Below are 15,701 nucleotides of genomic sequence, written 5' to 3'. Positions count from 1 at the left end.
CACTGAGAACAGGCCCAGCTGCTTTTGAAGAGATGGATGAATTGGGGTCATCTCTGGGCCTGCTCCAGCTTCAGGGATTGGACTACAGCTCATGCTAGCGGCATGGTCTGTCCCGGATCTCCTAGGCCTGGGTTGTGCATGATGTCTGCTCCCCTGAGCGTCTGCAGGTTCATCCCACGTCCCCTTTTCCCGTGTTTACGGCACCTTGGAAGAGACTTGGAAACAGTAGCACCTCCCGTCTTTCCGTGATGTGTTAAACCCATGCTCCACTTGAAGGTAGCCGCAGGCAAACTGGGTGAAGCCTTCTTTCCCGTAGCCGTTACCAGGGCTGAGGCTGGCAGGGCCTGCTGGACAGAGGAGGGTGGCTAAATACAAACCTCTGAGAACCAGGAGGGCCAAAGCTGAGGAAATGACTGCCAGCCCCCACCTTAACTCTGCCCCTGTGCCATATGCCAGCCCTCTGCTAGGACTCCCCAGGCCAGTGCCGTGGAGAAGCCTCAGGGCCGCTGCAGAGTCTGAGTGGGCTGTGGCAGTGTTTGACTTCCCCTTCCCCAGGCTCCTGGGCAGACCAGGGCCAGCTTCCCCATGTGGCAGCCTCCTGGCAGCTCTCAGAGGACAGCTGTTTTTACGGCTCTTTTATACCTTCCTGGAGCGCAGTGCGTCAGGGCCCATGTAATAATTCCCTCTGCTCCCAGGCTCCCTCCAGGCAACTTTCAAACCCAGGTTCTTAGCTCATTAGCTAAGGGCCTCTAACTGCTCTGGGGCCCTTTGATGGTGGAGGGTATTGGCCTGTAGAGCAGTGTTTCTCAAGGACGGGTCTGCGGACCAGCGCCGGTCCCTGGGATCCCCTGGCGCAGTGCGGGGGGCACAAGCCGGTCCCTGATCTGGATAAGATTTGGGAAGCTGCTGCTGGGGAGAGTGAAGGTCAAATGTAGAATCAGGTCTCAGTGCGTGGGGGGGCTAGCACGGTCCCCTTGGCTAAATGGGGGGGTGGGGAGGGCAGGGGCGGGGCTAGCCCATTAGGGGCCCTGCTATTTTCCTCCCTTCCCCCACACACAATAAAAAGCAAAGGGGCTCCCTTGAGCAGCTCCGGGCCTACGCGATTAGCTGCTTATGCCCAGGGCCGGCTCTTTCGGGGTCCAAGCGCAGCCCTGACCCCAGTGAGCAAAGGCAGGATCTGGTCCGCTGTCAGTGCGTGGGGCTGGGCGGGGGGAAGGTGGGGGGGGGGCTGAATTACCCCCACTGGCCAACGGGTGCCCAACCCCTTGCAGGGCAGCTCTTGGAGCAAAGCGGGGGGCCGCGTCCAGGGGTGCCCCCAATGAGCCTGCCAGGAGCCGAGCTCTTCCGGGGAGGTGCTGAGCTCCCCCGCATCCCTAGGGCCTTGAGTGGTGGGTCAGGGCGCTGGGGGGGTTTCCATGGTCCCTGTGTGGTTCTGCCCCTGGGCTTTGCCCTGGCGGGGAGCTGAGGAGCCCCGCTCCCGGGAAGCTGGACTCCTACGTGGGTCCCTGCGGCGCCCCGAAGCCGGTGCCAACAGAGACACCCCCGGGGTCCCTAGGAGCCCCGCAGCCGGTGCCAGAGGGGGCCTGGGCTGCGGAGCTGGGGCAGGGAAACCCCAGTGCCCCGCAGGGGCCGGGGAGCAGCCACTGCCTCGGCCGGGGGTTTCCGGGGGTGCCTGCGATGCAGCCCCCTGGCCCGTGCGCTCCCGGGCTCGGCCTGGGCCGGGGTTGCCAGGACCCGCCTGTTGCAAGGCTCCTGCCCCGGGAGAGTCAATGAACCCGGAGGACCCAGCCCGGCCGGCTCCCGCCCAGGCAGCTCGGGACCCCCGCGGTGCGGGCGAGTCCCAGGCCGACCCGGGGAGAACGGGCCGGGCCGGCTGTCGGAGCGCAGCAGCGCAGGCGGCCCCTGCGCGGCACCAGGGAGAGCGGGACCTTTGCTGGCGCTGCTCCCTGGTCCCGGTTAGGAACGGGCTGGGGCGGGTGGGGCGGTTGCTCTGAGCGCCGAGATCTGGGCACCTGGAGACGGGACCCACCTCCCCTCGGTGCTCAAAGGCCGGCGGTGCCTGAGCCACGGTCTAGTGTGGGGCACGCTGGGGCCCGGGCCGTTCCGATCCGTGCCGGGTTAGAGCCGGGGGTAGCGCAGGAGCTCTGGGCGGGGCCGGGCTGCGCTCGCCGGATGATTGCGGGGCTAAGGGACGCTCTAGTGGTCGCCGAGGAGCTGCGACGGGCCGGGTCCCTGGAGGGCACTGCCCCGGGCACGGGTCAGAGCCTGCAGCGACCGATGAGCCGGCCCGGGCGGGGCGCTGGCCCGCTGCGCCCCTGTCTCCCGGCGCGGGGCAAGCCCCTGGTGGCTGCAGGGGCCAAGGGGCGGCCCTGCCCTGCGCTCTCGGCCTGCCAGGCCACTGCAGAGGGCAGCCAAGGGTCCGAGTCGCCCGGGAGAGGCCATCGCGCCGCTGGCCGTGTGTGCGCCCCTGTGCCCTTCCCCGCCGCTCCGGGACAGCTCCAGGCTCCCCAGAGAGCCGGACAGGGCCTCGGGCTGGCGGGCTCAGAGGCCCTGGGCCCCCTGGGGCAGGGATGGAGAGAGGGTGGCGCTGGGACCCCTGCAGGGCCCGGGGCCCGCTCTGCGCCATGGCCCGGTACTGGGGGTGCCGTCGGTGCAGGGAGCTGAGCTCCCGCCGGCTCTTGGGGCAAAGTGGAGCCGCCGAGGTGGGGCCGGGCTCGGGCTGCCCAGCGGCAGCTCCCGCGGGCGGGCTCGGTGGTGACAGAAGCCCGGAGGTGCCCGCGGTTCGCCCTGCAGCCGAGGCGCGTCCCGGCCCGGGGGGAAGCCAGCGGCGGGGAGCAGGGACAGACCGAGCCATGACCTGTCCCCTGCCCTCACTCGCCTCGGCTCTAGGATTGTCCCGGACGGCTGCAGGGACTCGCGCGGAGCCCCTGAGTGCGCCCGGCCAGCGGGACCCCGAGCCCGGAGCTGGGGACGGGCGGTTTCCCGCTCAGCCCCGGGCCTGCCCCCGGCCGGGAGTTCCTCGGGGCAGGGCGCAGCCAGAGCCAAGACCCCTCGGAATCCCGGCCCGCTCCCGGCCCCAGCGCCCGGCCCCGGCTCCCCGGGGGCAGCCCCCGGCCCCTGGCACCCCAGCCCCGCGCCGAGAGCGGGAAAGCCGAGGGTGGCACCGCTCTCCGGCCCTGCCCTCCAGGCCCCTTCCCCCGCCCCCGCCCTGTTCCCAACCCCCCGCGGCTGGCTGCGGCCCCCCCACAGGCGGGCTTGCCGCCCCTCGGGGGTGGTCACTTCCCCGCACCAGCCTGGATCTGCAGCCTCAGGCGCTATAAAGAGTCCACCCGCAGCACCCACCACCTGCCTGTCACGCTCCGCAGCGCCCCGCGCTCCGCTCCGCGCCACCCCGCCGGGCCGGCCCAGGGGCTGCCGGGCTTCTCCCCACGGCTCCTCCCGCGCTGACCCGGTTTCGTTCCCGCAGGCGGGCCGCTGGAGGTGATGGACTATACCTATGATGAGGACCTGGATGAGCTGTGTCCTGTCTGCGGGGACAAGGTCTCCGGATACCACTACGGGCTGCTCACCTGTGAAAGCTGCAAGGTAGGAAACCGCCCAGCCGGGGGCCGGGCACGAGGCCCTGTTGCTATCGATAAGGGGCCAGGAGGAATTGTCCCGGTCGCCCCTTCCAGGCGGGCTTGGCTCCAGTCCCCTCGCTCCGCCGCGAGCTGGGGAGGCTCGCCCTGAAAGGGGCCCCTAGCAGCCGGCTCCAGCCAAACGCGGGCGGGGGCACGGCGGGCACCCCGGCCGCTCCAGGGTTTCGTTGGCAGGAGTTAGGAATTGATCAGCAAGGCCAGGAAATCGTTGTGCTCTAATTCCAGGCGCTGCAGCGCTCGCCAGGGCCGTCTGGTTGGGGGTTTTAACACGCAAAATGTGCCTGGCGAATAAATTAGGGGGGGGGGTCATTTGCCTGGGGAAGCCCCGATTCCCCCCCTGCCGGTGCCCAAGCTCGATTTTAGCCGGGAGCGCGGAATTCAACAAATATCGTTTCCCATAAAATCCTGGACGAAGCGCCCGGCGGTTTTGAAGCGTGCGAGGCTTTGCGCGTGTAAAGGCTGAAGCTGCAAGTGAATTTCAGCGAAGGGGCTGCCCCTCTCTTGGGGCGACTCCGCAGAGACAGGCGTGGGGGTACTTCCGAAACGGCGCTTGCATTTTCATCATAATAAATGCAAAGCCCGCAGTCCAGCACCCGCCAGGGACAGGCTGCTTTTGGAAACTCGGCCGGGGTTGACGCGGCAAATCGGGGAAATGTGGCCACGCACATAACCATAAAGGATAATTAAGGAGCTAAAATAATTTCTGTTCTTGGAGTAGAAATGAACGGGGTTAGTCTACAGAGCAAACCCAGACTGCCCGCGGGGAAGTATTTCAATAATGACGCTTTGCCTCAGAGCGTCGGAGAGCTGCCGGCTTCTGTTCCCCGATTTATTTAGCGTTTCTGTTACTGGCCCCGGTTAAAGTGCCGGGGGGAGTTAGGGGGGCGTCAGGGGAGTTTATTCAACAAAATCCGAGCCCCGCGCCCGTATTCGAAGATACTCGAAGTCCAAAGTAATCGGATTGTTGTTTGCATATAAGACAAGGTCCGGGACAGGTTTCGCTGCCTGCCATTTAATTTGTTAAAACGAAACTGCAGCCGCTGCTGGTCCCCTGGGTGACCTGCTGCCTTCCCAGAATATTGTGCGGGAACTCGGACGTTCAGGGCCGGCGTGTAGCTCCGGAGCAGCTAGAGTCATTTCCCTCCCGGTTTAGACCCCCGCATTTCCCCACGTAATTGAAAAGTTCGTTGAGTTGAAAGGGCGCAAGCGAGTCGCCGAGCTGGGGAGCTGCTTGTGTCTTTTATTTTCCGTTTGACTCTGCGGCTCATCAGAACAAACCAAAATAGACTTTTAGGCTCTTTAGGGTTTTTTTTAATAGCTCTTTAGAAGAAATATTAATTTTATATCAACCAAAATAAATTCAGTCAAATGGTTCAGGGATTTTTTTTTTTTTTAGTTTAAAAATGCCTACCCTACCGTTAGCCCTCTCGGGGCGGCGGGTGAGTTTATTTCGCAGTCAGGAGGGTGCACCTCGCTTGCACCACGGATCCGCACCGCGGAACACACCGGGCCCGGTAACGTGGCTCGCTGTAAAGTGGAATGGAAGTGGCGGCGGCCCTGCGCCCTGCCAGGGGCACCGCTCCGTGCTGGCGGCGGCGGGGAACGGGGCGCACCGCGGCGGGCTGGCTGCATGGGGAGATACCGCCGGCGCCTGGGGGGCATCTAGTGAGAGCGGAGCGCGCTGTGTTTCTGGGGCATCCTGTTCAAATTCCCGCGCAATCGAGCTGCAGCGCAGGTGACCGGCGCTTTAGAAGTGCCGGAGACAGAGAGGAAATCGCGGAACCAAATCCCCAAGTGACTAGAAAGCAAAGCGAAGAGAAGAGAAGAGAAGCCGACTCGTGCAGAGTTTTGTGGTTACCGCAGGGCTGATGCTGGGTGCGGAGGGGCAGTACCCGGGGCGCTGACCGCGGGTCCAGGCCCCTCTGGAAGGAAAGCGGCTCCCCTGACCTAGGGAGGCGTTTTCCTTCCCCCTTTAATTCCCATCAGCTGCGTGTATATGCCCGGCCTGAAGGTGCAATCAGGTGAAATGGGAGGGTCTCCCAGGCAATGGGACATTTATCTTTTGCAGATTGGAGACTGGCCGCTACCTGTAGCTCTGGTTTAAGGGGTCGGCGGGGGACAGGGAGAGAGGGGTCGGGTCTTTCCCATAGCACAACCTGCCTGGGCTGGGAGGGATGGCAGAAGCTGGAAAGATCCTCTTTTAAATGCCGCGGATCAGCCAGCCCTTGGCTGTGTTTTATTTTCAGAGGCTTTGGACTGAGGGCAAAATCCGGCTCCTTAAAATCAGAGGTGGGGGGGAAGGGGGGAGCTCTCAAATTGCTTCTGAAGAATGTAAAACAGTCTCCTTGCTCTCAGCGGGGAGCATCACCCCCCAGGCCCTATGCAGGCAGCCTGGCCCTGCCTTTCATTCTGCCTGAGCCCCGGGCCCCCTCTGGGGCAAGCCAGCCGCACCGGAGCGGAGGCCCTGGGGGCGAGCTGCGCTGCGCAGGGCTCCGGCCTGGCCTGCTGGCATCCTGCGCGGTGGTCTCTTCACCTGGGTCTTTCTGGGGCCTTTCTACGGGGCCCCCTGAAGTGTCCCGGCATCCTCACTGCTCCCGCTGACCGGGGGGGTTTGGGGCAATGGTTGCCCAGGCCTTTGAAGACATAAATCACGCCGTAGACACAGATTTGTATTCAAAGAGCAGGCCCCTTTCTAACCTCGGCTGTTAATGAAGATTGAGGGGCAGGCTGACTTGTGGATTCATCTTCTCCACAATTGCCCAAATGTGTTTAAGAAAGAAATCTACAAAAGGAAAGCAAGGGCCTCTGGGCTTCCCCACTGGAGCCCGGGCATTTCCTAAGCGTTCAGCACGAGCTGCTGTCAATAGGTGTAATGAGCCTTGAGTACTTCGCTCCTTTACACCAGCTGAGCATCTGGCCCATCCTATTTCTGCAGAGTCCTAAGCAGATGAAAAACATCAAATGTTTCCCGTGGTCTTTCAGTCAGATTCCTGGAGTTCAGAGCATGTCTGACTGAGAAGAGACACCTTCCCAGGGCAGGGGAGTTCAGACACTGGGGAGAGAAGCCAAGCCTGCAGCCTTTGTCTTTTAAAAACTTGAACGAAAATACATGATTTCTGGCTCTGCAGCTCCTGTCCGTGGCTGTTCGCTTTTCTGGCAATGGGCTTCCCCCCTGGCGCTGCTCGCTGCCCTTAAATCCAGCTCCGCGAATTTGTTCTTGCCGTTTTTTAAGTAATTTCCCCCAACTAGAAGATAGGGGCAAAGAAAATAAAAGCCACCAGAGATGATGCACTGTTGGGCAACAGCAGAGCTGTCCGCTAAGGTGCTATTGTAACTGGTGTGTAGCGTCCCGCTCTCCCGAAGCCACTTGGTGCCCTGCGCCGAGGACGGTGGGGCTGCAAAGAAATGCTCCAGGCATCTATGTTAAACAGCAGCCCAGGGCAGGAGCCTCCCTTCCCCGGGATGCCTGCTTCGCCCTGCTCATACTGCAAATGCTGGCGTGGTAAGGCCCCGCATTTCTGCCTTCTCTCCTTATCATCAGGGCTTTTTCAAGCGGACCGTGCAGAATAACAAGCACTACACCTGCACCGAAAGCCAGAACTGCAAAATCGACAAAACCCAGAGGAAGAGATGTCCCTACTGTCGCTTTCAGAAGTGCTTGACGGTGGGAATGAGACTAGAAGGTAAGAGCCCCGGTCCGCCACCTCGTGCACCTTAACTCTGCGTGCCCCAGGGGAAGAAGGGAGGGTCGTCAGGGGTACGGCTGTGGTGTGAGCTGGGCCAGATCCTGTGACATGTCTTCTCCCATTGATACTGTCTTCTCCCATTGATATCACTGGGACTTGAGGGCAGCCCTTACGCAGGATCAGGCCCAAAGCCAGCTACGACAGCTGCTTCTAGCAAAAGAAATTATTTCTTCAGTGTGTTGGAATTGTGGTTCCTTCATTTCTTTTTATTTAAACATGATTTGGGTTGGGTCAGTGGATCTGTATCTTCCTGGGCAATATTTTAGGTTATGAGACCATCTGGCACAGCTGTGCCTGGGAATTAAGCAATGACCTCAGAATTAAAAACAGCCCTTGGTTCTCACTGTAGTATCATCATTCCAAGTAAACTCTCTGCTCAGGGCTAGATAGTTTTGTTTTTTTTTCTTCACCAGCCTCCAGGATACAGCATAGCCAACCCCTAGCATTCAAAAAACATGAGTCAGCCCCCCCAAAATCATGAGATTTTAAAAAAATAATAAATGTCGGGTTCTTTTGATTTGCCTTTTGGTTTTTCAGAATTTAGGGTTCACACTTTCAAGGCTTTCTTTGCGAGCTAAAGGGCTTGAAAATGTTCTGGTTTTTGGGTTTTTTTGGTTTATTTTAAATGAAAGCCAAGATTCCCCTATTTTTGCATAATTCCCAGAGGCGAGGCTTTAAGGAGAACACTGAGTATCATGAGAATCAGGATAAAATGGCAGGATGCCATAGTGAGAATACAATTTTTCTTTTGCCACGTTCACTGCAACAGGAATTTCTCCTTATACAAGGGGACCCATAGTAGCACAGGGGGTCTCTCACCAGATTGGCATTGGGGTCACTCTAATGATGTCAGTCTTGATTTATGCTGGTGTGGCTGATAGCAGAATCAGGCCATATTGTTTTCTGTATTATGATGTGTTTGACGTGGCACTTACCCACTGATGTTGCAGAACTTCACACTGCACACAGGGCACAGGGCCAGGGAAAACCATTACGAACGCCGGGTAACAAAAATGGGGGAAAAAGGGACTAAATTTTACACCAAATCGAAAGATCTGGGCAGACAGTGCTGAAGCTCGTGGAGTATCTCTCACCTGCTCAGGGCTGCGGGACTCAGTGCTGCATTCACATGGGCATTAAGGGCAAAGTGGGGGCTGAACATAAAGTACTGCTAATACCTGAATAGAAACTGAAATCATTTCCCAAGCAGGAAGGAGGCAGAAGGCTTTGGAGGCTGAACAGTTAAGAGCAGGACACATCGTTTAATTGCAAAGGCAGCCAATGCAAACTCCCACTACACTACATGGCATCAGCGCTGAGTGTCATTTCAAAAGCAGATCAGAGCCTTAGGCCTGGCTGAGACTGGAATATTAGTTACAAACAGGTCCTGAGCCAACTGTCCGGCTTACCCAGGGGCAGGGCTCAATTTGTGCTAAGGCTTGCAAGGGCTGAGCCCTGGCACCTCTGGGCTTGGCAGTTCAGAGCTCTGGCACCTCTGGGCTTGCTGCATCAATCATGAAAATGAAAAAATTGCTTGAGCCCTGGTACCTCTTTCATTACAAATTGAGCACTGCTCAGGGGCTTTGCTAAATCGCAGGGTCTGACACTTTGTACCAGCACTCTGTCTTGTAACGGAGAACAGTTGGGCAATGGAACAAGGCACAGGTAGGGCACGGTCGCCTTCGCTGGCAATCAGAACTCATACTCTGCTCCTGTGTGTGGTGAATGGGTGAGGGACACTGAAATCAGAGCCCCGAGTTCCCTGTTGGCAACAGAGTTGCACCCGCCTGACTTCGAGGCGCTTCCCAGGCTTACAGCAGGGTTGAGTGTGGTCCTGTGTGTTTGTGGGCCTCAGAGGCAAAGCCGGGATACTTGCTGCCTGTCTGTTCAAAGCACCCTTTTCCCTGCCCTCTGAGCTGCTTGATGAAACTCTGCAGTAGCTTATCCACCAGGGATCACCGAGAGGGAAAATGACATCCCAGCTTGACTGTCTGTCTTTTGTAGTGAAAATTGGAGCTTACGTTTCCTTAGTTATTAGTATTTGCTGGGCAGAAAATCTGAACTGACACTTCTAAAGAGATCCGTCAACTCAATAGGACAAAAGCAAGTCTGAAATGATTGATTCTGGGGACACGTATGATGTTGACATAGGCCTCTCTTGATGCTCAAGAAAGGAAACGACCGAGAAGCCTGGACTGTGTGAACAACACAATCTCAGCATATCCCGGACAAATCAGAACGCTCCCCTGAGTGCTCTGCAGTAGAGCGACAAGAGAGTCTCTGAAGCTGCTCAGCATTCACAGAGTACCGTGTGTTTTGCGCTGGTCACAGTTCAGCTTCTGATAATAACAGGTGTCACATACAGGCTTTCCCTCTAGAGTGACAGCACAACACGGTCCATGCAAATCCCCCCGGTGAGCATGTTTCAAAGAATTACACGTGCAGCAGAGGGGCAGAAACACTGCGTGGTGCAGGCCAGGGGCAAGAGGGATGCAAAGATCCAGCAGAGAAGGCTCTTGCATCGATTGTGGTGTGATTACGTGAAGGGATGGCGAGGAGGCCTGTGCTAGGCCTGAGGGGGCAGAGAGGGCCTGTGATATGCGCTGGAACAAATCCAGGGAGAGTTTTAAAAAGAGGAAGAACAATTTCAAAGCAGATCCTGAAATGCATGGTGGGCGCGTGAGGGGAGGAGCTTCAGTGAGAAGGTGGGTGGTAACCTTGATCTGTCAGGAATATTCTCCACAGAGTACGGAATTAGTAACCAGGTCCCGGTAGAGCTGGCTCTTTCTGCACTAACTCTGGAGAATAAAAGAGTAGCTGAGGCCTCACTGAAGATGTGTCCACCTAGAATGGAGATGGGTGAATTCACTTTGCCTAATTCTGACCCTTCTCCATGAGTTGGGAGGTTTACACGCTACTGCCCTACTTAATAGAGTGAAAAATATCATGGCACATAGGGCATCTCCTTATAGCAGCCTAGCTTTGATCCCTCGATCCTTCGCTCACGGCAAAGAGTCGAAGCTAATGCTGATTGTTTTAAGTTGCCGTGTGTATGTGAAAGAGAGTGAGAGCAGGTGAGTGTGTGTTAAACTACAGCCAAAAAGATTCATAAGCTCAGATTGTGCTGAGAATCCAAGAAACAGTCTAAGTAGCTGCGAAAATCTCAGCCTCCATCATTTTTGTCTGTCCTTAGTTTGGAGACATCTGTACTTCCTGTTTCATTCTGTTCCTGGAGACATTTGAATGAATACAGGATCCTTGCTTTTCTAACCAGTCCATCTGCCCTGCCCTCGGTTTCCCACCTGAGATCAGAATCTTGTAGTTTGTGGCAGCCCAATAACACAGTTGGGATGCAGCGAGGTGTTTATGATCCCAGGTGATGTATGAATAGTTGGCACAGGGGAACGCATGAGAATCAAAGCACGTCTTCTCTCTTAAGGTGCTTGTTTTTAAAGAAAAAAGGGTGCGTTCATTTCCCGCTTGTGAAAGATGCCACACCAAGTGCCCTGGGGCCTGCCCGCCTCTATTTATTTGACAGCTCAGGTACAGCCCAGGTAGGAGCTGTGCAAACTTCCTCTGCACACCCCACTGTGCCACAACCCTGGGTGGCAGGAGTCATTTCTAAGGGTGTCGTCACGAGCCATTCTCTCCCAGTGCTACAGTGGCCCCGGAGGTAGCAGTGACGTCACAGCTGACGAAGAGAGGGCTCCGGTGGGCATGAAAACCTGCTCTGAGCAGAGAGAAGCACCTGAACGCTCTCTGTGTACGGGGGCTTTTATGCCGTGTTAAGCTCTGGAAATGGGAACAAACCATTGTAGTGCAGACAAAGGATAAGTGTGGAAGGGGAGTTCGGTCTCTCTGGCTCATTCAGTGCTTGGCCTTTCTGTGGAGGCTGCCACCAAAGGCGCAGGTTAGTGCTGACCGTGGAGGTGGTTTTCACGTGCTCTCTGTGAGGAACTGGCCTAAGGCAGCCATATAACCTATGGCCCAGCCACTGGAGGGTAAATCAGGTGGGATCTCAAACAATGACGGAGAGGTGAAGTGTTCTGTATTCCACAGGCATTGTTGCCCTTAGCCAGCCAGCCCCCCAGAGAGGCTGTTTCCGTGCAAATATCCCTAGGTACGAAGGAATGAGGGAGGAAAAATGGGAAGAAACTGGATTCTCTCTGGAGAGAGCATTCTCCATGGAGTGCGAGTGCCGCTTCAAGGAAAGTCTCTGCAAACATCTCCTGCCTCCTGGCTGGCTTTCAGTCCCTAATCAATGCTCCCCTGTTCCCAGCTAGTCTCTGAGAAACTCAGCCAGCACTGTGGTTCTGTTGTGCAGTGAAGGTTGCTAAAGGGGTTTCCGAGGCTGCAGTGAAAGGAAAGGTTAGTGAGAGGCCTTTTGCAGAAATAACGGCTGATGCACAAACACTTGATCTCTCCACTCAGAGTGGGGTGGCAAAGCTAGTTGCTTTCCCTGTTTGAACACATTTTCCATGGCTTCCCAAGCCCTGGGTTCACCAGCTGCCCAGCCTTCCTCACATCCGTCTGCGCAGATCTCCAACGCGGAGCTTTCAACTATTTGAGGCTCTTCCAAGAGCGTTTTTTTAAGGCAAAAACACTCTTGGGAATGGCTGCCGAGGAAAGTGAATGATCTTGTGAAGCAAAGAAGCACCTGTTTCCTAGAGCAGTGACACATTCTTGTGTTTCTTTTGGGGTCCAGAGAGAACATCTGTTTCTTGGAAAGGGGGGAGGTTCTAATGGGGGTGAGGAACTTGTTGTAAAACTCCTTGGGCAAAGTTTTAAGCCAATTTTAATAACACACACACACCAGGCCAGACTCACGGCTGGGGCAAATCAATATAGTCTGGTTGAAGTCAATGGAACTAGGCTGGTCTACACCAACTGTAGATCAGGCCAATATATTTTGGAGAGCTCTCCTGACCATTTGTCTTGCGTGTAATGGAAGGGACTGACAGGAAGGAGTGCACAACTGGATCCAATTCAACAAAATCTCGGAGAAACTATTGTAACTCCCAGTCATTCCAAAATCACGAGTCAAGATCCAGCAAATTGTGAGGTTATGTTTAAAAATCTTGAGATTTTAAAAAACAATAACTTGGGGTTGTTTTTATTTGCCTCCTGACTTCACATTTTCAAGCTTTTCTCTGCAAGAATGAGCACTAGAAACTTAATTTGTTTTCCCTTTTTTTTTAAATGAAAGATGAGATTCTCACATATTCACCTGACTCCAGGAGCTTGGGCTTTAAGAAAAGCACCAATATTGCAAGACTTGTGATAAAATAGTGAGACTGGGCAATGCTGCTGAGATATAGTTTTCTGCAAATTGAAACTCTTTGATTTGATGGCTAGTGAGTTGCAGTGCAGGGAGTGGCTGAAGATGGCCTTACTGCTGGGGCTATGCCTGCTGGGGGGCAGGTCTGCGACACTGATCTAGACCCCAGGAGAGAAGCAGCTCTGTCATGGAGGACGGGGCCTCAGGAAGTGTTCTCAACCTGATGCTCTTCGTGTTCCAGGGCCAGTGGGGTTATACTGCCTCACTAGGACAGCACCCCCTACTCGCTGCTCAGAGGCAGCATAACTGCCCCAGGACAGACTCTGCACCAGGAGCCCTGTGTCCCGATGCAGCCGTCTATCACTCCAGTGATGGAACGGCTGCAGGACAAGATGCATTGTTTCACCAAGAGGGTGTTTGGGTACTACCCGGCCTTTTCCCCTCCTCCTCCCCACCCTCTTCCCCCCAGTCTATCTGGACAGAGCCCTCAGGGTTATTTGCCATGATCTTTTGGGGTGATAAGGCTCCCCTGGGCTCAGCTGAATTCCAAAGGCCCTTCTTTCTCTCTGCCCCACAGCTGTGCGTGCGGACCGGATGCGAGGAGGAAGAAATAAATTCGGCCCCATGTACAAGCGAGATCGTGCCTTAAAACAGCAGAAGAAAGCTCTGATACGCGCCAATGGCTTTAAGCTGGAGACTGTGCCTCAGATCGTGTCCCCAGTGCAAACTGACTACAACCTGTCCTCCACCATCCATGGCATCCATTCGGTGTCCAAGAGCCTGCCTCCCAACCCGGCCACTATGCCGCCAGTCGACTACGACAGAAGTCCATATGGGACGCCATCCTTGGGAATGACTGTGCCAAGCCACGGGGCACTGTCCAGCTACCATTACCCATCCTTTCCCAACCGCACCATCAAGTCAGAGTACCCTGACCACTACACAAATTCCCATGAGTCCATGGCCAGCTACATGTATCCAGATGCCTATCCCAACAGCGCCCCACCCGACATCCCAGAGGTCATTCTCAAGCTGCTGCAGCTGGAGCCTGATGAGCCCCAGGTCAAGGCGCGGATACTGGCTTGTCTGCAACAGGAGCAGGGCAAAGGCCGGCATGAGAAACTCAGCACCTTTGGCCTCATGTGCAAGATGGCAGACCAGACCCTCTTCTCCATTGTGGAGTGGGCACGGAGCTGCATCTTCTTTAAGGAGCTGGAGGTAGGTGGTTTGCTTGGCTGGTCACTCAAGGGTGGGGCCTGCAGGTACGTTCCAAGAGGCAACCCTTGGGAATGAAATAGACAGTGGGGCTGAAATTTGCCCAGCAGAGAGGGACCCTGCAGGCCCCTCACACCACTAAAGCCCTTAATAAGGGGCCAAACTAAAGGGTGTAACTGGTGCAGGGGGCCTGGTGTGACCCCCTGGGCTGGGAGGAATCCATCCTGTGGCATCTGGCTTCCACCAGTCTGTGCACAGAGCAGGATCCTGAGTCACTGGCCTGAGGCAGGTCCCCCCCCCCTTCCCGCACACTCCCGGGGGCACAAGGATGCTCAGACCTGGAGCTGGGCACAGGGAAGGCAAGAGAGGGGGAGACCCCAGCGTGAGAACCACAAAGCTGCCCCAATTTAACTGTTAAGTGTCTGGACGAGGAGCCTGCAGGCTCAGCTCTAATTCTCCTTAGAAGCCTCTGCCCAGGGGACAGGGCAGCTCAGAGCCCGGGCACTGGGAGACAGGAACTCCCAGCTCCCCAGTTCAGATCCCCCCCAGCCACCTCTCCTGGTGGCTGTGTGCTGGCCTGGCTGAAATGGGTTTAATGGGTCTCAGCCCAGTCCCTAACGGAGAGCTGCCTGCACCCCAGTGACACTAACTGGTGCCCTCACCGGCAGCCTTGGCCTCCAGACTGGGGGAATTTCCTGCCATAGCAGGGGTGGGGGGACATCACCTGGGCTTTGACCAGCTGCCCACACTGCTGTGCTTGCATAGACCAGAGTCTGGCATGGGTCTGCCCAGCTGCCTCTCGGCAGTGCAGTTGCTGTCACGTGACCCCAGCCGGGGTGGGTACCTCCCTGCATGAATCCCCAGCTGCTGCTGCCCCAGGTGTGGTGCCTACAGGCTCTAGATCAGTGACACTCCTCAGGGATTCAGGAGCCAAGTTAGCAATCGAAATTACCAGAAAGAGCCACAGATGGAGCTGCAACCAGCTTGCTCTTCAGCAGGTTGCTCCAACTCTAGTTCTCTGAAGTGGGAAGTGGACAGGATTTCTGCTGACCCCCAGAACCCTCCCACCCTGTCCCCCCTTCCATCCCGCACACACTGCAGAGTCTGGGAGAGAGTCTGGTCTTCATGCAAGTTACTGCTTTTTTCTTTAAAATAGCTGTCCTGCCTCTTCCTCTGGGCCAAACGTAAACCAAGCATCCCCTGGCATTACTGCATGTGGCCACAGATTTGTTTATGTAGGACCTACAGGAAGTATCACACTCAATTCCTTAAAAATTATTTAGTGCAGAAGGATTTCCCCCCTCCCCATAATGACTTGTTTGGAGTTCAGGGGTGAGGGGAAGTGGGGGTGTCATCCCCAGAGGACTGTGCTGGATTTGAGTCAAATTCATCCCTGGTATGAATCTGCTGAAGTCAGTAAGGTTACAACAGGAATTAATTTGGCCCTTGAACAGCTGGATCTGTCTGGGGAGCCATGCTGATTCCCCTGTTTCACAGGAATTGAGGGTTATGGGGTCTAGTGATTTTTTAAAATTTTATTTAATTTTTTACAGCAGCAAGGAGTGAATAGGTTGTTTTCTGAAGCTTCCCCAGGCAGCAGGTGCTGCTCCCAGCCCAAGGGGGCAGGCCTAAGGCAAATCTGTGGGCTGGATCTGATTAACCTCTAGCAAAGCTCTGGGGATATTTGGGGGTGGGATTCTGGGGTGCATGTCGGTTCGGGGGTGTGGCTTTTGCTCTGAACCTGTTTGCCCAATGCCTCAGAGAAGCATTCAGCGGCCTGAGCACAGGGAACCACGGACTCCTGCTGGGAGTGTTCTAAAGACC

The 15,701-nt window shown here is 56.2% G+C and overlaps 1 protein-coding gene across 1 annotated transcript in view; it reads left to right on the top strand.

Annotated features, from left to right (window-relative positions):
• The first annotated feature begins 3,483 nt into the window (after nt 1-3,483).
• The window catches only part of NR5A1 (nuclear receptor subfamily 5 group A member 1), a 51,388-nt gene continuing 39,170 nt past the window's right edge, over nt 3,484-15,701 (top strand). Inside the window, exons 1-3 of the mRNA XM_073314187.1 lie at nt 3,484-3,585; nt 7,180-7,321; nt 13,240-13,880. Of these exons, the coding sequence (XP_073170288.1) occupies nt 3,484-3,585; nt 7,180-7,321; nt 13,240-13,880 (885 nt within the window). The remainder of the gene's footprint in view (nt 3,586-7,179; nt 7,322-13,239; nt 13,881-15,701) is intronic.

Source organism: Lepidochelys kempii, chromosome 16 (genome assembly GCF_965140265.1).
Source record: "Lepidochelys kempii isolate rLepKem1 chromosome 16, rLepKem1.hap2, whole genome shotgun sequence".
Lineage (NCBI taxonomy): Eukaryota > Metazoa > Chordata > Testudines > Cheloniidae > Lepidochelys > Lepidochelys kempii.
The sequence above is the reverse complement of the archived record's forward strand: the minus strand, read 5'-3'. Positions and strand labels throughout refer to the sequence as shown.